A 27,393-nucleotide genomic window follows, 5' to 3' on the forward strand; every position below is an offset into this window, starting at 1 on the left:
CCTGGCAGTCGGCTGCCTTGCAGATTTCTTCAGTGCTGAGCCACAGATTTTTTTAATCTTCAGTGTTTCTGAAATTAGGAAGCCCCTTATACTCAAAGTCACAAGAAAACTGTCAGCCTCAGAATTAAAGAAGAAGTTATAAAAGGCTCCTTGCTGCCTGTGACTGAGAATTTTGCAATGTGTAGAAGGGATTAGTTCATCTAATTGTCATTGCAGCTGTATATTAACTTGGATCCCTAATTTTTACTTAAAATGAGGCAGCATATGCTATAAACTGCTCTGGAGGCTTGAGGCAAAAGAGATAAAAAATCTCTGCCCTGGTGGAGTATACATCATGAAGAAGAATTGTTGCTAGCTTCTGAAAAATCTGTCCCAGGGGCTGGTTGACTTTTAAGGAAGCTCTTTAACTTCTAGTGACAAATAACTCAATTATGGGAAAAAGTGAAACTATGGTTCCAACCAAATAAGTCATGCAAGCAAAACCTGATATACTTTGTGTGGCAGAAAAGCATTTGAAGACAGTAACCTGTGTTTTTTTACCCTTGTATTTTCCTCTTTCTGCCCCTCCCATCCCCTACCAATTCAAGCAGACAGTCCCTTTCTCATTCCGTCAGGGGGAGAATGTGGCAAGTTAGAAAGTAAATATGGCCTCTTGGTGGACTAGGAATGCAAGAGTAAGGGAGTGGCAAAACCCCAGAAAGGAAGTGACACTCAAGGTTCATCTAAAGGCGTGGTGGGCAGTCTTGCAGCTGAAGCATGAGCCCCAAGTAGAGTTTGAAGGGATTAAGAAGCAACTTGGACTAATCGTAACAGGCCCCATGGCGGGCAGTGGTACCAAACATCTCCACCCAGTGGCTGAATGTTGAGTAAATCTCACCGAACCACAATGAAATTCCAGAAGAGAAGGGAAGAACTCAAGAAATAACCATGCTAAGACTTCCCACCAATCCAGAATGGAAGGCTCAAAATAAAAATTAGGTTGAATTATAAAATGTAACGTTGTAGGTCTTCACATCTGAACGTATAGACTGAAAATCTTACCTGCTATACTTACCATATCACTAAAGGTACCAAAGAGACTAAGAATCATGAGAACATTATGAAAAGCAGCAAGTCCCCTGAAATGAGCAACTCAGTATACGTTCAGACTCTGAATGTGAAAAGCACAACCAAAATTTGGTCATGATTCAAAAATGGGAAGTAGCATATATTTAAAGTTATAGGGATAATTTAGAGCACTTTTTAATGGATACTTGATATAGTGTTTCTTATATTTTTCCTCTAAAACGCTGCTATTTAAATTGATGGTAGATCTTACAATTCATGGCATTTTGGAAGTGAGGAAAAAAATCTGGTTTCCATCATTTTCAGGAGTTTCAGCTGTCAAAATCCTACCCATCAGCAACCAAAGTGTCAAAAATAAGGGATTTGTTAAATAAATTGTATGACATCTATATAATGGAATGCAGTACTTATAAATGGTCTCATGGAAGAATATTTAATGACATGAGAAAAAGTTAAAGTTAACTAAGTTTTTAAAAAAACCTCGTGTGTGTGTATGTGTGATCTACAGGTCTGCCTCCAAGGTGCCTCTCAAGCCCTCCAACCTTTAATGTTGTCCTTCAACCTAATAGCCAAATGGCACACCTGAGATCTCATCTCATACAACTCTTATGGGAGGTCTATCAGGTCCTCATATGGGCGACCAATCATTCGAGTTTTCCCAAGATTAAGGGGTTACCTGAGATTCCAGGACTAACACCAACAGCCCTGGGCAAACTGGAACAGTTAGTAACTTTAGTCAGTGCCCTTCCTACAACGTGTTGCTGTACTGTCCATGAGCAACTTGCCTGGGCTCTTAGCTCCCCTGCTGCTGAGATCACCTGCAGGACCTAAATTAAAACCTTGAGGTAACAGTAAGTACAATATATATTTTGTTAAATCACATTGAATCTGGAACACCATTTGCAGCACTTTCCCCAGGGATCTGTACTTAGCCCTGTACCTTTTTTTCAGTATTTCTGTACTTTTTATCAATGCAAAAGACCCCGTTAAGAAGACGAAAGACAAGTTACCACCTGGGAGAAAATATTTGCAAACCACATAACCAACACAGAACTAGTATCTAGAATACATAAAGAATTCTCACAACTCCACGATAAAAAAAAAAAAGCATGACGTTTGACTGAGGAGCATATACAGCTAGCTAATAAGCACATGCTTAACCATCAGAGAACTGCCCGTACCCTGCTCTTCCCATCAATCTTTAGCAAAACTCCCCAATTCTCCTGAGGCCATGCCCAGTTTTTTTTCCTTCTCCCAACCCAAGCCTGCCTTCCCTGATTTGGTCCTCTCTACATATTCCTAAATTAGCACTGCCATCTGCTCCATGCTATGGACCTTTTCTTGGTGTCATGAGGAAGGCCATCCTGGGGCAGTCATATCCCACCAAGTCAGGCCGGCCACTGAGAAGGGAGGTCAGGCAGTAAAGGAAGAGGGACTTTCAGGCAAGGAGGAGAGGGACAGACACAGCTGGGTGCAGGCAGAAGGATCTTTCTGGTCCTCCCCTTATCATGCCAGAGGCCACCGGGTCCTTTCCCCTCCTTTCTTCTCAGATTGCGTTTGTCTGTTCCCTAAGGAGTAAAAAGCCTTCACCTTTCAAATCAGTATCAAATGTGTCCCTTAATGGCCGGCAAAATGACTTCTAGTTATTTCACAGCCAAATATGGCTGGTTAAGGGACAGGCCAAATTATCTACCGCAGGGGGCCGGGGAGGGGCTGGTGTGCGTGTGTTTGTGTGTGTGTGTGTGTGATCCATAGGGACAGATACACCCAGAATTAAAACAGTGGAGGGCGGAGACCTTCAAGATCCTTTGACACTCCCAGGTGGAAACCAGGTCGGACATACATCCTGCATGGACCTTTCCTGCCCAGCCAGGATATCCTGTGTTTGTCAAAAAGACTGCACAGGGAGGCCCTGGCCATTGTCCTTCCCGAAATCTGCTAGTCAGCCCCTCCCCAGGCTGCAGCAGCCGCCCCAGGGCAGAGGAAGAGTAACTCTGGAAACGGTGTTATCAGCATCCTCCATGGACTTCCTCACCTCCTCCCCAGCCTTGTTAGCCCCAAGCTCCTTAGCATCCTCAAACAGAAACCTGGGAAGCTGGGATGGGGTCAGCGCCCTGAAGCCAGCCCTCTCTCTTTTGCCAAGACCTGCCTCTGCACAGCCCTAAGTGGGCAGCCGAGGGCTGCAGCTGGAGTCCCGAGCCCATGATGGAGCCGCGGCTGGGGCCTGAAGCTGCAGCCCTCCACCCGGGCTGGCCAGCCCTGCTGCTGTGGGTCTCAGGCCTGAGCTACTCTGTCTCCTCGCCGGCTTCTCCCTCTCCTACTCTGGTGCCCCGAGTCAGAACCAGCTACAATTTTGGAAGGACTTTCCTCGGTCTTGATAAATGTAATGCCTGCATCGGGACATCTATTTGCAAGAAGTTCTTTAAAGAAGAAATAAGGTCAGAATCTCAATCAGATAACTCTGAGGGGCAAAATTCTGTTCCCTTCATGTGATGATGTCCAGGAGTTTCTTGAAATCAAGTCAGGATGTAATTTATGAATTTATGGGTGGGAGCTGAAGCAAAGCCATTTAATCATAGTGGGAATGAGTTAAAGTTGGGATGGGAAGGGGGTAAGGTGTAAAGCCAAATTCCAGCTCTAAATGCTAAATCCAAAGTTTCCTTTGGAAATGGGAGCTTAAAGTTTTAAAGTTTTCTATGAATGGAGTAGCCTGGGACTATTGAGTTTACCAAGTTCATTTCTCATAGTGGGAAGGAAATAAAATTTATAGACAGCTTACTATGTGACAGAAAATTTAAAGCTGTTTTTATTTTCTCCTCACAACAATCCTGGCAGTTAGTGTTTTGCACTCATGATTCAGATAGTGAACTGAGACCTAGCAAGGTTCAGTGACTTGCCCAAGGTCACCACCTCATAAGTGGCAGATCTGGAATTCAAACCGAGGCAGTTTGCTCCAAAGTTTCTGAACAAGTTTTCTGCTATGAGATGTTGCCTTGATCAGAGGAAAACCTAAGTTCAGTAAATCTCAATGCACCTGGCTCTCACCAAAGAATAGTACCACACTCTGGAATTCAGGCCTGCCAACACACAGTCAATGTGTTGGCCTTTACTTAGCCTTTACTATGGCCAAGACCCAGCACGTGCTGTAATGGCATTGCTATAACTCTGGTCATTGCCCTCTGGGATATCAGGAAAGGGGAACGGTGTTCAAGCCTCCCCAATAAGGCTTGATCTGATGCAGGCCAGAAGTGAAGTGTAAGGGACCTCGGGGAGGTCCAGGGAGAGGATATTAATTCCAAATGGGGACTGGAGAAAGGCTTCTCCAGGGGAAGGTGTTCTGAGCAAGACCTTGAAGGATGAGCTGAAATTTAGTGGGAGGAGAGGGGCTTAAGTTAGAAGGATCAGCTTGAGCAAAGGCCCAGCGGTGTGGGAAGAGGTGAGAAGTCTTAGTGGCTGGAGCATGGGGCACATGTGGAGGCATGGCAGCAGGAGGAGGTTGGAAGGGTCAGATGGGGCCAGGGGCCTTGAATGCCATACCAAGGAATTGGGACTTAACCTGTGAGCCAGTGGTCTCCAGCCTTTTCAATAGACCCTTTGTAATAGGCCTCTTCTCTTATGCCTTCCCCCAAGGCCCTGCCTCTGGCTTGTAAGATTTGATGACTAAGCAGAAGGCATTCATTTACGATAACTTTATTTCCAATCTGTATTAACCAAAGACATATTTGAGTATTCTACTAAGTTACTAAACAGAAATAACAAATAGAAAATACCAACAAAAAGAACTTCTTTTGTGAGATGGTAGATGTTATAGGGAGTGGATGTGAACTTTTCCTATTAGACATTTTTAAAAAATTTTTATTGGAGTATAGTTGATTTACAATGTTGTGTTAGTTTCAGGTGTACAGCAAAGTGAATCAGTTATACATATGCATATATCCACTCTTTTTTAGATTCTTTTCCCATATAGGTCATTACAGAGTATTGAGTTCCCTGTGGTATACAATAGGTCCTTATTAGTTATCTATTTTATATATAGTAGTGTGTACATGTCCTATTAGACCATTTTTTGAGACATTTTGAATGTTAAAAAGTTGAAAGACCTCCAACTGAGGAAGCTGTACAGCAGGCAATGGTGAGGATGTTAAGTAGGGTGGGGACAAGATGAGGCCTGTATTTTGGAAAGATCTTCTGGAAAGCAGTGTGCAGAACAGCCTGGTGATGCTGGCAGGGGCTGTGTTGATCAACTCGATGTGACAGGAAATGAAGATGTTGGAAATGAACTCAAGATTTCCCACCTAAGAAATGGGATGGAGAGGACCAAAAACACAGGGGAAGTGGCACTGATTCCTTGGAGAAAGAAGGCAGTAAGAATATGGACATATTTTAAGATAAGAGGGAGGGAAATTAAGGGATTCAACTGAGGAAGAGCTCCAGATTCATATCCTCCTCCAGATAAGTAAACAAGAGTGTATGAATATTACAGTCGGCTCTTCAAGTGGAAAGAAATGAGGTTTTTCTCATCAGTCAGGTAATGACCATATTCAGGAAGCATTTCCCCAAACAGGTTTGTGTTCCAGTTGAGTTCAGGATATTACTTCAGCTCCCTCAGAATTCATTTTCCACGTGCGCCCGCCTGAAAGGGAAGTGTGCAGATCCAAGCAGGGAAACACCAGGCGGGGCAGGTTGAGGTTTGGAATGCTTCACGTTGAGAAATCACATCCTCAGCGCAAGGAAGCAGCGAGAGGTAGTAAGTGGCTCTGGGAACGTGGACTTGTTATAGCCTTTTCTCTACATTGTAAATAGTATTTTCCTTATTTTAAAAGTGATATCTCTTTATTTTAGAATTTTCAGGAAATATTGATTAAAGAAAGCACAAAATAAAAATCACAGACAATTCCTCAAAATGTTTAGTTAACATTTTGGTATATGATCCTTACCACCTTTTTTCTAAGTATGGATTAAAATTTTTTCAACAAAAATGTGATCATACTATGCATACTCTTTTGTAAACTTTTATTTAACCATGTATCGGAACACCTTTCCACATTAACTATTCTTCTCCACAATTTGATTTTTAGTGGTTTCATGGTATTCGATTGCATCAATCAACCATAATTTATTTAACTAATCAACTATTGTGGGGTAACAAGGGTTTTTTTTTCACTTTTCATTATTATAAACAGTGCTATGCTGAAGATCCCTGTGGCTAGACTTTTATGCACATCGGTGATTAATTCCTGTAGCAAATTCCTAAAGGTGAAATTTCTGGGTCAAAAAATACAGTGAATTTTTAGGATTATGAGATATATATATATATATATCTCCAAATGGAGACTTCTACCTATAGAGTTTACTTTTTGCACACTCAGAAGTGTTTACTATTACTATTATTTTTATTATGGATTTCTTCTCAGTTGAGCCCTTTTTGCAGGCTTCTTGCCCGTTTGTATTTCTTCTTTGCTAAATTGTCTACAAGTTCACATCCTTTGCCTCTCTTTCCAATGGTGTGTTTGCTCATCGTTTTTGTTCATCTCCAAACATTTCTCCACTTTTAAAACTGGTCATAATGCTACCTTAGGAGAAAGCCCATCCAAAACTTTCAGATGTTAGGCTGAAATGCTATAGCCAGGCAAGCATTAGAACTCCAGTCCTGGTCCTCAATAAGGATTGGACAATGCTTGTTGTTCAGCAACAAACAGAGGGTGAGCTCCCCGGGCTGGCTGGGTAGGCTGAAGACACATGACTGGTGGAAGGATGTCACCTTTCCTTCTTTCCCTATCTTTTCTTTGGCAAGAATGGTAATCATGAATCTGATGCTTCCCATACACAACCAATGATCTTTGACCATTAGAAAGTTTTCAGTACCAGTTTTCCATGCATTACATGTTGACTTTCAAATCATGAATGAAAAAGTTAAGGGAAGCTAGAAAAATGAGTCAACCTGATTTACATATTCTTCCTACTGACTATATCCTTATATATAAAATTCTAAGTGACCACCCCAACTGGCAAGTTCTACCAGGATCTGATTGATCAGTATTTGCATATGTGCGAGTAACAGGTAAGGTGAAAGTGTGGGGTATGGGGTACTTAATGGCAGTATTTCTGATCAGAATCACTCCTAAGGATTCCTCGGCTCTTATGAGGATGGACGTCTTACCTTGCCTTCCTTACTGTACCCAAATGGCCTTACATCCTCACCCCCCATTCCCAAAGTCTTAAAGAATGTTTAAATACTTCTGAGTGGTGAATGACTCACAGCAAAATAAGTAAATCATTAAGCTTTTTTTTGCCTTCCCTTCTCCCTTGCCCTTGTCTTTCTCCTTCACCTCAGAAGGTGATAGTAATTACTGCTTTAACTCACTTCTTCAAATGAATTCAGAGATCTTGAGAGCTTCAGGGCCCCAGAGCTTAAGGCAAAAATATCCATCTACACATTCAATCCTCCATACATTCACCCATCCATCCATCCATTCACCCATTCATCCAAGCATCCCTCTAGGCATTCTTCCACCCAACCTTCACTCTGTGCATCCCATTCATCCATCCCTCCATGTATTCCTCTACTCACTTAACCATCTGTTCATTCAAATACCCATCCAACCATCCATCCATCCAACTAAAATCATTGGGTACTAACTTGGAACAAAGCACTCTGCTAGGCACTTAGTTACAAAGTTGAAGGAGGCCCAGTCCTGGCCCTGAAGGAAGACAGAGACATGAACCAATGATTAAAGCAGAGTATGAGGACTATACAAAATGTCCTACACAGGATGTCATGGGAGCATGTGGGAGGGAACCTATCTCAGACTGGGGGGATGAGGGAGTGAGAATCAGAAGAGATGATACCTGTCTGGGGTTTAATGTGTCGGGTAGGGATTATCCAGGGAGGAAAGAGAAAGTGTCTCAGATAAAGGGATCAGCATATAACAAGATGAGTGGAGGCTCAGAGGCCCAAAACAATACAGCTTAGCCAAAGATGGTCAGTGGTTTGGTGAGACCAACGCAAGCTTGTGAGGGGAGCAGCAGGAGATGGGCTTAGGAGAGCCTTGTGAAGTATGAACTGTATCCTGAGAGCTTTGGAAAGATGCTGGATGTTTTAAGTGTCCTGAGGGGTAGAGAAGAGGGAAGAGAGGCACGAAATATTTAGGGAGGCGTGGCTACAAACTTCGTGTTTGACTGGATGCAAACACAAGAAATATACATTCTCGTTCCAATGTTGTCACTCTCCCCTACACCCCCAGCCTGCTCTCCATGTTGAGGAGCTTGCAGGGATGGGACCACATGACATTTATTCTTCCTTCCAGCTCTGGGAAACTATGATCTTGCTTGTCCATCTTTTAACCCAGTGAGGAACTCAGCCAGGCTCACTACAAACATGCCCATGATGTCAGTTCAGAAAGAAGATTAGAACTCTGCCTCTATTTTGTGGTTTTCCAAATTCTAGGATATTAACATTTTAGTGAATAAACAGCAGGGCCCATTTTCTCACTGACATTCTTCAGTTTAATAAAGTAGGTAATCAAAGTTGTAAGAATATTCATTTGTTTCCCATTCAGCATCCTAAAGTTATTACCATTTGGAAAGGGGGAGAAGTGTGGCCTGTAAACCTGTTTATTTGTCCTCAATTGGTCCTCATGGGACACCTCAAGCCATGGCTGGACATGCACTGGGATCCATTACAGTCACCTGCCAAGTCAGTGCTGTCCTTTCAGTAGAGCCTCCTCAGAAGGTGGGGACAGAAAAAGAGGACAATGAGGTTATCCCACAGGGTAGGGCATCCGTCTCCATGCCATCCCCACAAACTGGGAGACAGAGACCCCTGAGATCTGTCCTCCCCTGCCACTAATTTTCTATGATTATTCAGACAAGTCATCTTCAATTTTCTCATCCTCAAAATATAATGGACAAAGTGAGAGGGTGGCATGGGCATATATACACTACCAAGTGTAAAATAGATAGCTAGTGGGAAGCAGCCGCATAGCACAGGGAGATCAGCTTGGTGCTTTGTGACCACCTAGAGGGGTGGGATAGGGAGGGTGGGAGGGAGGGAGACGCAAGAGGGAAGAGATATGGGAACATATGTATATGTATAACTGATTCACTTTGTTATAAAGCAGAAACTAACACACCATTGCAAAGCAATTATACTCCAATAAAGATGTTTAAAAAAATAGATAACCAACAAAGACCTACTGTATAGCACGGAGAATTAATAACCTATAAGGAAAAAGAATCTGGAAAAGAATTAAATATATATATATATATATATATATATACACACATATATATATGTGTATATATATATATATATATATAATGGAAGGGGGACAGGGACAAAATCATCTTTAAGGACCCTGCTAGCTATAACTCCTAATAATGTTACCCGTCTGTTACCAAGCACAAATTCATAAAATAGATGATAGAGGACTAAGTAGCAGCAAAGTGGTTTAGAGTACAAGCTCTGGAGCCCTGAAGGTTACTTCCTCCAGTTCCTGGCTGTGTGACTTGGAGCAAATCACTGAACTTCTCTGTGCCTCAGTTTCCTCATCTGCATGGTAATAGCAGTGCTGACCTCATAGGTTTGTTGAAAGGTTTAACTGACTTAATGCACATACAGAGTTCAGCAAAGTGACTGCTAAAGTGATTCATAAATGTGTATCGCTGTTATTGTTATCAAAGAGAGCCACCTAGTTGTAAATCCTTAGTCACAGGCCCTTGGGGAGGGGTGGTTTGAACCCCCATGAACAAGAGTAGCTACAGGAAACAGGCCTGCCTCGGAGGCCTAGGCCCTTCCTTATTCTCCCAGTGGGGAGGATCATTTCCCATGGTTGTCCTAAAAATTCCAATAGAGTTGATTCCTTGCAAGTTTTCGGTGTCTGGTCTTTCTAAACAGATCTGTGGCAATGTCCTTAAATGGAATTCTTTGTGCCTACTTCCACTGCAGTTTGAATGGTCCTGCATTGCAGAAGGTACTTACTGACAGTTTCTTAGAGCACCTTCTTTGAAAAGCTTTCAGTCTAAGAGTCTTAGTTACCCTAAGAGGGTAACTGTATCATATAAGTGAGAAAACAATACAATGTAGGGTTTGGAGCTAGTTCCTCCAAAACTCATTATCATGAGGTCGCCCAGTAATGCCCAATAATAAGAATTTAAAGATTCTTATTGAAATTAAATGCAACAAGGTCCTACTGTATAGCACAGGGAACTATATTCAATATCCTGTGATGAACCATAATAGAAAAGAATATGGAAAAGAATGTATATACACGTATAACTGAATCACTTTGCTGTACAACAGAAATTAACACAACATTGTAAACCAACTATACTACAATAAAATAAATTTAAAAAATAAATTAAATGTATAACATATAAGCCTAATTTTCATTTGCAGTATAACCCTCAATTATTAATAATAATGAAGAGACACATTTTCTTAGTACTTTTTCATACATTAATCAGAAGGAGATTGAACATTCTTCCCTGATGGAACTGTCGGCACACAGATGGAGGAATGACTGGAGAAAAGGGTCAAGGTGGTGCCTAGAAAATCAGCAAATGGTAATAGGCCAGTGCCTCTCCCCTGGGGAGGATTCCATTGTGGAATCACACCTCCTGGATCCCACATAGCTTTGAATTTGGTGACCCTTTAGCAGCCACTGTTCCCTGACACTTGGTTGGTACTGATAACTTATCTGTGGACTGAAAGCAAAATTGATGGGGCTTTTTGGGGTTGGATATGAAGAGGCAGTGCCCTCCCCAGTTCAGGACCAGAAGCCTCTTCACGAACTGTGGTTTCAAGACCCAGCCGTTGTTCACAGAGTGGGCCTTTGCTAGAACCAGTGCAGCGAAGCAGGAAGATCATGGGTTTTTCTAACAGGCAGCCCTGAGTTTGCATCCCTGCTTAGCAACATATTATCTGAACTTGCAAGGCACTTAAGCTCCGCAAGCCTCAGTTTCCACATCTGTAAAGTGGGGATGGGTTATTAGGAGAATCAAAGGTACCAGCATATGTAAAGCTGCTGCCTTCATGTGGAGTAGTTCAGAAAGCCATGGCTAGCCCTTCTGTGCCATTTGGATGAAAAAGATAAAAGTTTGGTTTCGGTATGCAGATCCCTCACCTTTTCTGACATCACATATACACTTCCCTAAGTTTGAGGAAACACAAATAGTCCTCTCACAGGAGAGCTTGGAGCTTCCCAGTCTAAGGAGAAGAAATGGATCAGAGCAGATGTTCTCCCCCATCTCCCTGTCCCCGGGCTCTGCTGGCTCTGGCAGTGTGGCTCGTCCCTGCTTAGTCCCTGCTCCCTCTCTCCAGCTCCCAGGCTGATCCCCAAAGGGCTATTCTTCCAGGTTTGACAACTGGCTGGCCTCACGCCTTGGACTGATTCCCGACGACTTGCCTTCTTACCCTGTAAATTACTCAGATGATTTCAAAACCTGGCGCCCCGTGGAGATCTCAAGGCTGGTCAGCAAACACCAAAACGAGATCTCGGACAGGAGAATCTGTGCCTCCGCAGCTGCCCCAAAGACCTGCAGCATTGAGCGCATTCTGCGGAAAACAGGGAGGTTCCAGAAATGGCTGCAGGCCAAGCGCCTCACACCGGACCTGGTGCAGGTGAGAGTACTGGCCCTGGGGGTGGGGAGAGGGCGCAGAATCCATTCCCAGTTCACATCTCAGTCTGGGCAAAAGGAATTGTCATCTGTCTAAAGTGGGACAAAACAATGTCATGAAACAGCATGGCTTGTGACAAGACAGGAACTAAACAGGTTTAGTTATAGGGACCCTTCCCATTGTCATTCTCCATTCTCTCTGATATGACTCTCAGTGACTCTTTGGAAAACAGTTCCTAGCTCCCACCTCTGGTCTGAAGGACGGATGACCCTCACCAGCCTTCCCCCCCCCACCACAATGTTTGCCAACCCCTAAATGGTGACCGTTCTTAGAAGCTCCCATATGCATCCCGTTTCATGATCCAGAGACCCCACTTTGAAAATCAGCTTCCTCTTTGATCTCCCACCATAAAGAAGAACCAAACCTGAGTCACTGCAAAAGCAGACTCTGATAACACAGCTCCCTCCTCCCATCTGAGAGCTCCTACCCACTCCCACGAGTAGGCTGCCTTCAGAACTTCAGCACGTTGCCAGTGCCATCTTATCCTGCATTTGTCCCCTCCTGCACTATCGCCACTGGTATCGTGTTTTTCATCCGGACCAGCACAGTCATGTAACCCCACACACATCCAGCTGGCCCCTTGGGGCAGAAGATGCTGCCTCAAAGGATTGAGGAGCCACTCACCTTCAGCAAAGATGAGAGAGGAGAGGCTCACCTCAGTCTCCCTGTCATGATGAGGCTGGAGGATTTAGCATCCCTCAGGGGCATGCCAAGTCTGTTTCTTGGACTCTCCAGGCCATTAGCCCCTTCATATGGGCACATAAGGCTGCCTAGGTAACTTCTGAGCACTAACAGACCTTCCTTTTGGTCTCTTTGAGATGAGCAACCCAGAACAAAGCAGAATCACTGGTCCCTGCATATCTCGACCACGTGGCAAGACCATGTGGCTTTACTCTAAAGTCGTGTGGAAACTGCCTTGAAATCATGAGGAATCGAGCTGCTGGTGACGTGGCCATCATCTGATATTGAGCTTTCCAATGTGGTCCTTTTGTACTCTGCACTTTATGAATCTCACTGGCATGGAGTGGGGAGAAAATAAGCCAGAGGAAGTCAAACTATTGCCAGGTTGGGGAGGTGGTGGCAGGACCCAACCTAAGGGTCTTGGAGTTGGTGTGGGAAACTGGAAGTGGAGGCTCAGGTGGGAAGAACCTTATGGGAGCTTCTCAACACTGGGCAGAACCAGAAGACAGAGGACAGATATCAAAGCCCACACCATGGTACACACCCTAGGTGCAATGCCCCTGTGCCTCTCTTTCTGCAGACAGAGCCTCCATGCACTGGCCTGGGTACCCACCATCTGCCATTCTCAGGCTGACCACAGCTAATACTGAGGCATGGGAAGGACTAATATGAGACCTCCTCTGCTTTGCCTCAAATACGTGCTCAGGAGCAAATAGAAGGCCCCAGGAAGAGCAAAACAAGATATACAAGGGTTTGTTTCAGAACCCCTTGAAAATCCCATCACTTCTTCCTGCCCCCATTGCTGTCTGGTCCCACGCTGACAGGCACATTTCCCCCAAGGCACCGGCCCTGGATACCTCCACCTGGGACCTAGCAAATGTACCAAAGGACAGAACATCCTGGTGCACAAGATACACTTGAGATTCCACAGAAAGTGGCTAAACTGGCCTTGGGCTTTGAACTAAGGAAGACTCCCTCTTTCCTTCATTTTCTAGACACTTCCATAATACAGTGGGGATTATCCCAGGAGGCCTAGGAAGTCCAAAGCAACCTGCCCAGTACATTTAATGCCATCTACCTTGATGAGTATAGACATTGTGGTAGGGGCAAAGGATCCCTGGGGTCTGGAAACTGTGGTTGAGTCCTGACTCTGCCATTAACAGCTGTGGCAGAACATGAAGGAGCTCAGAGACCCAGGAAGAGCAGAGAGCTTCTGGTTCCTGTTCATCCATGTGACAAAGATGAATCAGACACAAGCTCTGCCCCCAGGATCATGTGGCCCAATGGTGAGGACAGACAAGAACACAAACCACCACAAAGTGCTATAGTGGATGTTATGATAACAGCCTATATGGGGACAAAGGACAGACTATTGACTTGGATCCTTCACTCACTGACCAGTTGACATTGCATTTAAGTCTAGGACTTCCCCACTCTGCCCTGACATTCGTCCTCCAAAACTGTGCTGGGGGGAGGTGTCTGGATCATCTCAAAGGCCCTCCCAGTTCTGACATTCTTTGATTTCACATGACTCTACTTCACTTAGTTAAGAAATCCTAATTGCATGCCTACTGTCACCAGACACTGTGCTGGGTGCCTTGATTCCCTGTTTCTCAAAAGGCAGCAAATAGTGCCTGCTTTACCAGATTCATTCATACTAGTGAGCTTATAGATATGAAGATGTTTTAGAAAAAGTCCATCACCATAGATACGTATGGCAGTGTTGTTGTAATAAGTGGGTCCCTTTCTTCAATTTCTTGTGCTAAAACTTGCTCTACCAATTTTGTCATCGTGCATTAACATACAGCTAAACAAGCTTTCCTTCTTTCCTTTTCTTTTTTTAACATCTTTATTAGAGTATAATTGCTTTACAATGTTGTGTTAGTTTCTGCTGTATAACAAAGTGAATCTGCTATATGTATACATATATCCCCATATCCCCTCCCACTTGCGTCTCCCTCCCACCCTTCCTATCCCACCCTTCTAGGTGGTCACAAAGCACCGAGCTGATCTCCCTGTGCTATGCAGTTGCTTCCCACTAGCTATCTATTTTACATTTGGTAGCGTATATATGCCCACGCCACTCTCTCACTTTGTCCCGGCTTACCCGTCCCCCTCCCCGTATCCTCAAGTCCATTCTCTATGTCTACCTCTTTAATCCTGTCCTGCCCCTAGATTCTTCAAAACCTTTTTTTTTTTAGATTCCATATATATGTGTTAGCATATGGTATTTGTTTTCCTCTTTCTGACTTACTTCACTCTGTATGACAGTCTCTAGGTTCATCCACCTCACTACCAATAACTCAATTTCGTTTCTTTTTATGGCTGAGTAATATTCCATTGTATATATGTGCCACATCTTCTTTATCCTTTCATCTGTCGATGGACACTTAGGTTGCTTCCATGTCCTGGCGATTGTAAATAGAGCTGCAATGAACATTGTGGTACATGACTCTTTGAATTATGGTTTTCTCAGGGTATATGCCCAGTAGTGGGATTGCTGGGTCAAATGGTAGTTCTATTTTTAGATTTTTAAGGAACCTCCATACTGTTCTCCATAGTGGCTGTACCAATTTATATTCCCACCAACAGTGCAAGAGGGTCCCCCTTTCTCCACACCCTCTCCAACATTTACTGTTTGTAGATTTTTTGATGATGACCATTCTGACTGGTGTAAGGTGATACCACATTGTGGTTTTGATTTGCATTTCTCTAATGATTAGTGATGTTGAGCATCCCTTCATGTGTTTGTTGGCAATCTGTATATTTTCTTTGGAGAAATGTTTGTTTAGGTCTTCTGCCCATTTTTCAATTGGGTTGTTTGTTTTTTTGATATTGAGCTGCATGACCTACTTGTATATTTGGAGGTTAATCCTTTGTCAGTTGCTTCATTTGCAAATATTTTCTCCCATTCTGAGGGTTGTCTTTTCGTCCTGTTTATGGTTTCCCTTGCTGTGCAAAACTTTTAAGTTTCATTAGGTCCCATTTGTTTATTTTTGTTTTTATTTCCATTTCTCTAGGAGGTGGGTCAAAAAAGGTCTTGCTGTGATGTATGTCATAGAGTGTTCTGCCTATGTTTCTTCTAAGAGTTTTATAGTGTCTGGCCTTACATTTAGGTCTTTAATCCATTTGAGTTTATTTTTGTATACGGTGTTAGGGAGTGTTCTAATTTCATTGTTTTACATGCAGTTGTCCAGTTTTCCCTGCACCACTTATTGAAGAGGCTGTTTTTTCTCCATCGTGTATTCTTGCCTCCTTTATCCACGATAACGTGACCATATGTGCGTGGGTTTATCTCTGGGCTTTCTATCCTGTTCTGTTGATCTATATTTCTATTTTTGTGCCAGTACCATACTGTCTTGATTACTGTAGCTTTGTAGTATAGGCTGAAGTCAGGGAGCCTGATTCCCCAGCTCTGTTTTTCTTTCTCAAGATTGCTTTGGCTATTCAGGGTCTTTTGTGTTTCCATACAAATTGTGAAAATTTTTTGTTCTAGTTCTGTGAAAAATGCCAGTGGTAGCTTGATAGGGACAGCATTGAATCTGTAGATTGCTTTGGGTAGTATAGTCATTTTCACAATGTTGATTCTTCCAATCCAGGAACATGATATATCTCTCCATATCTTTGTATCACCTTTAATTTCTTTCATAAGTGCCTTATAGTTTTCTGCATACAGGTCTTTTGTCTCCTTAGGTAGGTTTATTCCTAGGTATTTTATTCTTTTTGTTGCAATGGTAAATGGGAGTGTTTCCCTAATTTCTATTTTAGATTTTTCATCATTAGTGTATAGGAATGCAAGAGATTTCTGTGCATTAATTTTGTATCCTGCTACTTTACCAAATTCACTGATTAGCTCTAGTAGTTTTCTGGTAGCATCTTTAGGATTCTCTATGTATAGTATCATGTCATCTGCAAACAGTGACAGTTTTACTTCTTCTTTGCTGATTTAGATTCCTTTTATTTCTTTTTCTTCTCTAACTGCTGTGGCTAAAACTTCCAAAACTATGTTGAATAATAGTGGTGAGAGTGGGCAACCTTGTCTTGTACCTGATCTTAGTGGAAATGGTTTCACTTTTTTCACCATTGAGAACGAGGTTGGCTGTGGGTTTCTCATATATGGCCTTTATTATGTTAAGGTAAGTTCCCTCTATGCCTACTTTCTGCAGGGTTTTTATCATAATTGGGTGTTGAATTTTGTTGAGAGCTTTTTCTGCATCTATTGAGATGATCATATGGTTTTTCTCCTTCAGTTTGTTAATATGGTGTATCACATTGATTGATTTGCGTATATTGAAGAATCCTTGCATTCCTGGGATAAACCCCACTTGGTCATGGTGTATGATTCTTTTAATGTTCTGTTGGATTCTGTTTGCTAGTATTTTGTTGAGGACTTTTGCACCTATGTTTGTCAGTGATATTGACCTGTAGTTTTCTTTTTTTGTGACATCTTTGTCTGGTTTTGGTATCAGGGTGATGTTGGCCTCATAGAATGAGTTTGGGAGTGTTCCTCCCTCTGCTATATTCTGGAAGAGTTTGAGAAGGATAGGTGTTAGCTCATCTCTAAATGTTTGGTAGAAGTCACCTGTGGAGCCATCTGGTCCTGGGCTTTTGTTTGTTGGAAGATTTTTAATCACAGTTTCAATTTCAGTGCTTGGGATTGTTCTGTTTATATTTTCTATTTCTTCCTGGTTCAGTCTCAGAAGGTTGTGCTTTTCTAAGAATTTGTCCATTTCATCCAGGTTGTCCATTTTATTGGCATATAGTTGCTTGTAGTAGTCTCTCATGATCCTTTGTATTTCTGCAGTGTTGTTGTTACTTCTCCTTTTTCATTTCTAATTCTATCGATTTGAGTCTTCTCCCTTTTTTTCTTGCTGAGTCTGGCTAATGGTTTATCAATTTTGTTTATCTTCTCAAAGAACCAGCTTTTAGTTTTATTGATCTTTGCTATTGTTTCCTTCATTTCTTTTTCATTTATTTCTGATCTGATCTTTATGATTTCTTTCCTTCTGCTAACCTTGGGTTTTTTTGTTCTTCTTTCTCTAATTGCTTTAGGTGTAAAATTAGGTTGTTTATTTGAGATGTTTCTTGTTTCTTGAGGTAGGATTGTATTGCTATAAACTTCCCTCTTAGAACTGCTTTTGTAGCTTCCCATAGGTTTTGGGTCGTCGTGTTTTCTTTGTCATTTGTTTCTAGGTATTTTTTGATTTCCTCTTTGATTGCTTCAGTGATCTCTTGGTTATTAAGTAGTGTATGTTTAGCCTTCATGTGTTTGTATTTCTTACAGATTTTTTTCCTGTAATTGATATCTAGTCTCATAGCGTTCTTGTCAGGAAAGATACTTGATATGATTTCAATTTCCTTAAATTTCCCAAGGCTTGATTTGTGACCCAAGATATGATCTATCCTGAAGAATGTTCCATGAGCACTTGAGAAGAAAGAGTATTCTGTTGTTTTTGGATGGAATGTCCTATAAATATCAATTAAGTCCATCTTGTTTAATGTATCATTTACAGCTTGTGTTTCCTTATTTATTTTCATTTTGGATGATCTGTCCATTAGTGAAAGTGGGATGTTAAAGTCTCCTATTATGACTGTGTTATTGTCGATTTCTCCTTTTATGACTGTTAGCATTTGCCTTTATGTGTTGAGGTGCTCCTATGTTGGGTGCATAAATATTTACAATTGTTATATCTTCTTCTTGGATTGATCCCTTGATCATTATGTAGTGTCCTTTGTCTCTTGTAATAGTGTCTATTTTAACGTCTATTCTGTGTGATATGAGAATTGTTACTCAGCTCTTTAATTTCCATTTTGCATGGAGTATCTTTTTCCATCCCCTCCCTTTCAGTCTGTATGTGTCCCTAGGTCTGAAGTAGGTCTCTTGTAGGCAGCATATATACAGGTCTTGTTTTTGTATCCGTTCACCCAGTCTATGTCTTTTGGTTGAAGCATTTAATCCATTTACATTTAAGCTAATTATCAATATGTATGTTCCTATTACCATTTTCCTAATTGTTTGGGGTTTGTTTTTCTACGTCTTTTCCTTCTCTTGTGTTTCCTGACTAGAGAAGTTCCTTTAGCATTTGGTTTGGTGGTGCTAAAGCTGGTTTGGTGGTGCTGAGCTCTCTCAGCTTTTGCTTGTCTGTAAAGGTTTTAATTTCTTCGTCGAATCTGAATGAGATCCTTGCTGTAGAGTAATCTTGGTTGTAGGTTTTTCCCTTTCATCACTTTAAATATGTCCTGCCAGTCCCTTCTGGCTTGCAGAGTTTCTGCTGAAAGATCAGCTGTTAACCTTAGGAGATTCCTTTGTATGTTATTTGTTGTTTTTCTTTTGCTGCTTTTAATATTTTTTCTTTGTATTTAATTTTTGATAGTTTGATTAATATGTGTCTTGGCATGTTTCTCCTTGGATTTATCCTGTATGGGACTCTCTAGGCTTCTTGGACTTGATTGACTATTTCCTTTCTCGTGTTTGGGAAATTTTCAACTATAATCTCTTCAAATATTTTCTCAGACCATTTCTTTCTCTCTTCTTCTTCTGGGACCCCTATAATTTGAATGTTGGTGCATTTAATATTGTCCCAGAGGTCTCTGAGACTGTCCTCAATTCTCTTCATTCTTTTTTCTTTATTTTGCTCTGTGGTAGTTATTTCCACTATTTTATCTTCCAGGTCACTTATCCGTTCTTCTGCCTCAGTTATTCTGCTATTGATCCGTTCTAGTGAATTTTAAATTTCATTTATTGTGTTGTTCATCATTCTATGTTTGCTCTTTAGTTCTTCTAGGTCCTTGTTAAATGTTTCCTGTATTTTCTCCATTCTGTTCCCAAGATTTTGGATCATCTTTACTATCATTACTCTGAATTCTTTTTCAGGTAAACTGCCTATTTCCTCTTCATTTGTTTGGTCTGGTGGGTTTTTACCTTGCTCCTTCATCTGCTGTGTTTTCTCTGTGTTCTCATTTTGCTTAACTTACTGTGTTTGGGGTCTGCTTTTCGCAGGCTGCAGTTTTGTAGTTCCCATTGTTTTTGGTGTCTGCCCACAGTGGGTCAGGTTGGTTCGGTGGCTTGTGTAGGATTCCTGGTGGAGGGGACTGGTGCCTGTGTTCTGGTGGGTGGCACTGAAACTTGTCTTTCTGGTGGGCAGGGCCATGTCCAGTGGTGTGTTTTGGGGTGTCTGTGAACTTAGTACTATTTTAGGCAGCCTCTCTGCTAACGGGTGGGGTTGTGTTCCTGTCTTGCCAGTTGTTTGGCATGGGGCATCCAGCACTGGAGCTTACTGGCTGTTGGGTGGAGCTGGGTCTTAGCGTTGAGATGGAGAGCTCTGGGAGAGCTCTTGGCGATTGATATTACATGGGGCCGGGAGGTCTCTGGTGGTCCAATGTCCTGAACTCGGTTCTCTCACCTCAGAGGCTCATGCCTGACATGAGGCCGGAGTATCAAGACCTTGTCAGCCACATGCCTCAGAAGAAAAGCGAGAAAAAAAGAAAGAAAAAATATAATAATAATAAATTTAAAAAATTTTAATTAAAAAAATTATTTAAATATAAAATAATAATAATAAAGAAGAGAGCAACCAAACCAATAAACAAATCCACCAATGATAACAAGTGCTAAACGCTAAACTAAGATAAATATAAAAATCAGAGACAAATCAGTCATAGACAGCAAACCCCAAGTCTACAGTTGCTCCCAAAGTCCACAGCCTCAATTTTGGGATGATTCGTTGTCTATTCAGGTATTCCACAGATGCAGGGTACATCAGGTTGATAGTGGGAATTTAATATGCTGCTCCTGAGGCTGCATGGAGAAGTTTCCCTTTCTCTTCTTTGTTTGCCCAGCTCCTGTGGTTCAGCTTTGGTTTTGACCCCACCTCTGCGTGTAGGTCGCCCTCAGGCATCTGTTCCCGCCCAGACAGGACGGGGTTAAAGCAGCAGCTGATTAGGGGGCTCTTGCTCATTCAGGTGGCGGGGGAGGGAGGGGTATTGTAGTTATAATTGGAATGCAGGGTGAGCCTGCTGTGGCAGAGGCCAGCATGATGTTGCAACAGCCTGAGGCACACCGTGTTCTCTCCCGGGGAATTTGTCCCTGGATCATGGGACCCTGGCAATGGCGGGCTGCACAGGCTCCTAGGGATGGTGGGGGAGTGTGACCAGTGCTCGCACTCAGGATTCTTGGTGGCTGCAGCAGCAGCGTTAGCGTTTCATGCCCGTCTCTGGTGTCCAAGCTGATAGCCGTGACTCACGCCCATTACTGGAGCTCGTTTAGGCGGTGCTCTGAATCCCCTCTCCTTGCACACCCCGAAACAATGTTCTCTTGCCTCTTCAGCAGCTCCAGACTTTTCCCCGGACTCCCTCCCGGCTAGCCGTGGTGCACTGGCCCCTTCAGGCTGTGTTCACGCAGCCAACCCCAGTCCTCTCCCTGCGATCAGACCTCCGAAGCCCGAGCCTCAACTCCCAGCCCCGCCCGCCCCGGCGGGTGAGCAGACAAGCCTCTCAGGCTGGTGAGTGCCGGTCGGCACCGATCCTCTGTGCGGGAATCTCTCCGCTTTGCCCTCCGCACCCCGGTTGCTGTGCTCTCCCCCGAGGCCCCGAAGCTCCCCCACTTCACCACCCGCATTCTCCGCCCGCGAAGGGGCTTCCTAGTGTGTGGAAACCTTTCCTCCTTCACGGCTCCCTCCCACTGGTGCAGGTCCCGTCCCTATTCTTTTGTCTCTGTTTATTCTTTTTTCTTTTGCCCTACCCAGGTACGTGGGGGGTTTCTTGCCTTTTGGGAGGTCTGAGGTCTTCTGCCAGCGTTCAGTAGGTGTTCTATAGGAGTTGTTCCACGTGTAGATGTATTTCTGGTGTATCTGTGGGGAGGAAGGTGATCTCCACGTCTTACTCCTCCGCCGTCTTGAAGGTACTCCTTTTCCTTTTTTCTACTAAAAAGGCATCCATTAACAGCACCTTGTTTAGACACAGCCAAAATCATAATCATTTTCTTTCTTTTCGTTTTTTTGAGGGGGGGATCTCCTAGCCCATCTTTTCATCCCCACCAGAGAGTTTTCCTTTCCTTATAAAAACCAGAAAAATATCAGTAGCCATTTTATAAACTCTGGACAAACCCATGCTTCTTTCATCCACCAAGCTCAAGGTCATTGCCATCCAATTATGTCACTGTCTCTTCACCCTCCTGTCCTTTCCAGAGACCCTTTGCCCTTAGGATCCCACAGCAAGCACAAGGTGCTCTGTATCCTTTCCCTCCCAGACCTTATCCAGGCAGTACCCAAATTCCTGCTCTTTTCTTCTTAGCAAAACTCACCTATCAAGTGCTTTCAAATAGACCCAGCATCACCAAAGGTGGGGAGAAAAGAAAGTCACCCATCCAATCAAGAGAGATGAAAACAAGTGCTCAAACAAAAACTTGTATACGTTGACTGCCTGTCCTGCTTATGAATAAAGAAAGTCAACTTGGATGAGAAGCCCCAGTGATTACCATCGGAATCTGAGCCAGCCAGTTCATGGCTTCCCCTCCTGCACGGCCAAGTGCAGCTTTGTATTAAGGACACTCTCTTGAGCCACAGGCAATACACTGTAGCAAGGGGCTGCCAAGGAAGTGGGACAGGACCAGGAATCAGCAAAAGGGTGAAACAATGCAGTGTGTATGCGTGTGTGTGTGTGTGTGTAACACGCTAATAAAACCGTGACTTTTCTCCTCTAAAAGCTGTGTCGTTCTAATGGGAATATCTCACAGCCTAAATTACTAGCCCACAAATAGAACCACAGCCAAGAACAGCACCCAGGGTTCGTCATGATGTGCTTGTTCGCAAAACCACAAAGAAGGCTTCCTCTGCTATTACGCCAGGCACAAAGAGGCAACCCCCCTCAGAAGCACGTGGCTAGTCAGAGGAAAACACATCTCCTCCATCATGTCCCCCTCCCATCCCCTCAACTGCCAGCTGCTATTGACATTGTTCTATACACAGATCCTGTTTCTTCCTCAATTGGGAACCGGCTTGATGACCATGGAGATTTTCCTCCCACTAGATGGTGGTATAGAGTGTTCAGGGAGCTTTGTTTAAACCAGGATGCCTGGCAATTTTACTTCCTTGGTCTCATTCACATAAATACAATAAGGGAAATAAGCAAAGTAACCAAAATGCACGCTAACCATTTAATCAGAATATAGTTTTAGAGGTAACTGCTAAACGAATAATAAAATTCCCCTTTGGTTTGAATTTAATTCAAAAATATTTAAGGGGTGTTTGCAGGACATATGCTATGCCCTAGGAGGGTATAAGGCTGTCAAGACAAGGTCCCTGCACTCTGAGAGATGACACCCCAATGGGGGAGACAGACCAGATTTGATTAGTTCTGATACAAGACAGGTTATGATAAAGTGTTTGAATGAAGATGGAAATTTTATATTGTAGTCACAGCTAGTTTTCAGACTATAAATATTTTAATCCTTCACAAACTACCAGGTCAAAAACCCTTCCAAAAAGTTGCATTCATTTTTTTACAAAAATGACATGGCTATATTGATGCCGAAAGGAGAACAGCTGATGGGTAGATGTACCATTTTCATACTTATCTAACTGACATGGAAATCAAAGCTGAAATGGAAGAGGAAATTTAAGCAACTAAAAGCGCCGTCACACAGAGCAATATTCGCAGGACATCAGCGCACACTCTCTGGCTGAACGGTCTTCGGAAAGCAGGGCCCCTTTGTGACTATGAGATCGCGAGACTTGGCTCTCCGCGACCGTGGGGATGTAGTAGTGCTTCTTTTTTGTTGCCCATGCGAGTTTCTGGAGGCAACCCACCAACCCAGAGTCCACTTTCTCCTTTCCATCATATAACTGTTGAGAGTTGAAACAAATAAGACTTTGAATCACGGGATATGTTTAGAGTTAAAACCACCGAGACTTCGTCACCTCAGCATTTGTGGCAAAGGGATCCTTTGGAAGAGGACAGTGGCTAAATTATGAATCTACAGGTCTCCATTGTATCCTAGGCTCATAGAAAAATGACTCATAGATCACCCAGCCTGTCCTCGAAAATGACTCCTAAATTATTCTTGATGGATCTCACGAGTGAAAAGGAGACAATGAAAGGTTTCCCCAGCCTTGACACAGACAAGTTGGAAAAGAAAAAGGAGGCAAGAGAAGACTCAGGGAAGGTATACATGAGATGAGTTGCCAGTGGTTCCTTCTCAATGAGTCTCAAATGCAGAACAGAGGCAGCTCCCAGCCAAAGCATTACTGAAGCCTGGGCACTCACCAAGATGGACCATCTAGAGCAGACTTAGCCTTCACAGGGCTCTCCACTTTCCCTGAATTTAGATGTTAGCCAACCAAGCACCTTCTTAAATAAATCAAGCCACCACCCTTTGTTCTTTGATTTCTTTCCTTGCTATCTCGCTATCCCTATCGTGATGTACTCTGGGACAAATGCTTTTGCTATAGCGTGACTTGGCTCAGAGTCCTGGGGTTTGGCTATGCCTCTACGTGTGTCCACATAATATGCAGTAAGCAGAGGTTAAGCTATATGGTATATATATCTATAAAGATATTCACTTGAAAAAATTAATGATAGAAATAATTGATATATTGGTCACATTCTAAAAACTGTTTATTAGGCCACAAAAACATTCAATACATTTTATTTATTTATTTTTGGCTGCGTTGCGTCTTCGTTTCTGTGCGAGGGCTTTCTCTAGTTGCGGGGAGCGGGGGCCACTCTTCATCGCGGTGCGCGGGCCTCTCACTATCGCGGTCTCTCTTGTTGCGGAGCACAAGCTCCAGACGCGCAGGCTCAGTACTTGTAGCTCACGGGCCTAGTTGCTCCGCGGCATGTGGGATCCTCCCAGACCAGGGCTCGAACCCGTGTCCCCTGCATTGGCAGGCTGATTCTCAACCACTGCGCCACCAGGGAAGCCCCTCAATACATTTTAAAAAGTAGAGATACCGAAGGCTTTTTTCTCTGATTAAAAGGCAATAAAATCAGACATAAACAATAATGAAACGGGGAAGCCCCCAAACCTACCAAACCTGGCATTTAAAAACATTATCTTTTGAACCACAGAGCAAAAAACTGAAATAGTAATCATATCAAGAAAATAACAATGATTAAAAACTCTACATATCCCTAATCTATGATTTGCTTTGCCAAATCACTGCTCAGAGGATAAATGGAAGCCAATCCAGTGTTGTGTCAGGCAGCTCTCAATACAAATTTGGTCATTAATGGGGAGGAATAAGACAAAAAGACATAAAACTGGGGATCTGCATGTCAATTTGGTCCTAACATGAGACAGCAGACCACAGAGCAATAGGTCAATTTGTTAAAGATCAAAATAGATTACTACCCACTGAACCACACATATGTCATAGATTCTTGGAGTTCACAGAACCTCGAAAGCCCACCAGTTCAAATTCTCACACTATTTCCATTCTTTGTCCTACCATACAGTGACAGGAAACTCACTATCTTCAGAAACAACCTGTTCCTTCTTTGAACCAAACGGATCATTAGGAAGTGCATCTCAAATCTGTCTTCTTGTAGCTTTCACTAATTTTAACTATTAAGTTATTTCTACTCCTTGGTGTTAAACGTAACATTTCCCCCTCCCATACATTCACCTCCTAAATCCTGGTTTTGCAATCTAAACATTCCCAATTCTCTTTGCTATCTTGGTCATTCCCCTCCTACTGGTACATGTGAAAAGTTGTGTCAGCCAAAACCCCTTCTGCAGCTAGATTTTAGTTTTCAAGAACAGAACCTTTTATTTATCCCGTTAAGTATGATCTTCTCAGATTAAATCCATTACTCCAGCCTGTCACCTTGATTGTGTTACTTATAGTCACTACCAACCCAACTATATATCACGTTCAATTTTGATGAACACGACTTTTATCTAGGTCCTAGTCATTAATAAAAATATTAAATAGAACAGGGCCAAAGAGAAAGCCTTCTTACTCTATGTGGATGAATCCATTCACTGTTAGGTAAACTCAGTTAACCAATTACTAATCATCTTAATTTTCTATGCCATCAAAATCTTAATTCACAGTCTCCTTTAAGAGTTATCATGAGGGACTTCCCTGATAACCACTTCCCAGTGGTTAAGAATCTGCCTGCCAATGAAGGGGACACGGGTTCGATCCCTGGGCCAGGAAGATCCCACATGCCGCGGAGCAACTAAGGCCATGTGCCACAACTACTGAGCCTGTGGTCTAGAGCCCACGAGCCACAACTACAGAGCCCACGAGCCACAACTACTGAAACCCGTGCGCTTAGAACCCATGCTCCGCTACAAGAGAAGCCACCGCAATGAGAAGCCCACGCGCACCGCAACGAAGAGTAGCCCCCACTCACTGAAACTAGAGGAAAGCCTGCACACAGCAATGAAGACCCAATCCAGACAAAAAAAAAAAAAAGAGTTACCCTAAGACTTACCATTGAATTCCTCACTAAAGTCTATATATTCTAAGTCTATTGCATTTCTATGGTTAAAAATCAAATAACCATGTCAAAGAAAAAATAGTCTAGAATGATTCAGTTAAATGAATCCTCAGTAACTACTTAAGATCATCACTTCCTCTTCTAGAGGTGCACAAATCATCCTATTAATACCCTGTCTTAGAATATTTCCTATGATCCAGTAATTTGTAAAATCTACCCTTTTGCTCCTTTGAATATCAGAAATGGATTTTCATGCCTTTTCTGTTCTCTGCATTCACTGCCCAAGATTCAGTGATATTGTTTGCAAGGTCTCTGTGACTCTTCCAGGTGGGACAACTCATTCCAAACAATGGAAGCTTCCTTTACGCATTTTGGCTTCCCATACCTGTTCGCCACCGTTTTGCTCCACCCTTTTCAGATCAAACTCCCAATACCTGTCAAAGAAGACAAGCAAACATTAAGAATGAAAATTGGGGGCTTCCCTGGTGGCGCAGTGGTTGAGAATCTGCCTGCCAATGCAGGGGACACAGGTTCGAGCCCTGGTCTGGGAAGATCCCACATGCTGCGTAGCAACTGGGCCCGTGAGCCACAACTACTGAGCCTACGTGTCTGGAGCCTGTGCTCCACAACAAGAGAGGCCGCGACAGTGAGAGGCCCACACACCACAATGAAGAGTGGCCCCTGCTTGCCGCAACTAGAGAAAGCCCTCACGCAGAAACGAAGACCCAACACAGCCATAAATAAATAAATTTTAAAATTCACGACATATGTCAATATTTAAAAAGAAAAAAGAATGAAAATTGGGCCTTTATTTTGTTACCCACCAAGATTCTCCCCATGGCCCTACTCAAAACGTCTTTAGTTTCTTTTCACTCTATTCTTTGTAAAATAGAGTTCTTTTCAAAGTTTTTCAAAGTGTAAGTTACATATTTAAATGCACAAATCTAACATGCAGAGCTAGATAAATTTTTATACATGTATTCATTCATGTAACCACCATCCACATCAATATACTGAACACTTCCAGCCCCTCAGAAGGCTCTTTCATGTGCCCTCCCTAAAAAGACTGCCTCTAGGGTGACCAACCATCTGAATTTCTTGAGACTATCCCTGTTTTAGCACTGAAAGTCCCACATCCTGGGAAACCCCTCAGTCCCAGGCAAACTGGAGCAGTTGATCTCCTCACCCCCTCCCAATGGTAACCACTATTTCGACCTAAATCACCATAAATTACTTTTATTTGGTTTTGAACTGCATTTAAATGGAATCACACAGTATGTCCTCAACATATTATGCTACTTAACCATGTTGTTGCATGACCAGTAGTTTGTTTTTTCATTGCAGTAGAATATTCCACGATGTGTGTGATGATGTCACAATTTATTCATCCTACCATTGATGAACAAACATCCTTATTTATGTCAGTTGGTGAACGTAAGCATACAGAAGTGAAGTTTCTGGGTTATAACTGTACCTATGGACAGATTTAGTCAATACTGCCAAACAGTTTTCCAAAGTAGTTG

General features: G+C 42.8%; 1 protein-coding gene across 2 annotated transcripts in view; it reads left to right on the plus strand.

Annotated features, from left to right (window-relative positions):
• Nucleotides 1-3,156: 3,156 nt before the first annotated feature.
• Nucleotides 3,157-27,393, plus strand: part of DIPK2B (divergent protein kinase domain 2B) — a 50,631-nt gene continuing 26,394 nt past the window's right edge. Inside the window, exons 1-2 of one of the 2 annotated variants that reach the window (XM_060136947.1) lie at nt 3,157-3,503; nt 11,422-11,686. In XM_060136947.1, the coding sequence (XP_059992930.1) occupies nt 3,268-3,503; nt 11,422-11,686 (501 nt within the window). In that variant the 5' untranslated portion in view covers nt 3,157-3,267. The remainder of the gene's footprint in view (nt 3,504-11,421; nt 11,687-27,393) is intronic. The other variant, XM_060136948.1, reaches the window with a different exon arrangement.

This window comes from Lagenorhynchus albirostris, chromosome X (genome assembly GCF_949774975.1).
Source record: "Lagenorhynchus albirostris chromosome X, mLagAlb1.1, whole genome shotgun sequence".
Taxonomy (NCBI): Eukaryota; Metazoa; Chordata; class Mammalia; order Artiodactyla; family Delphinidae; genus Lagenorhynchus; species Lagenorhynchus albirostris.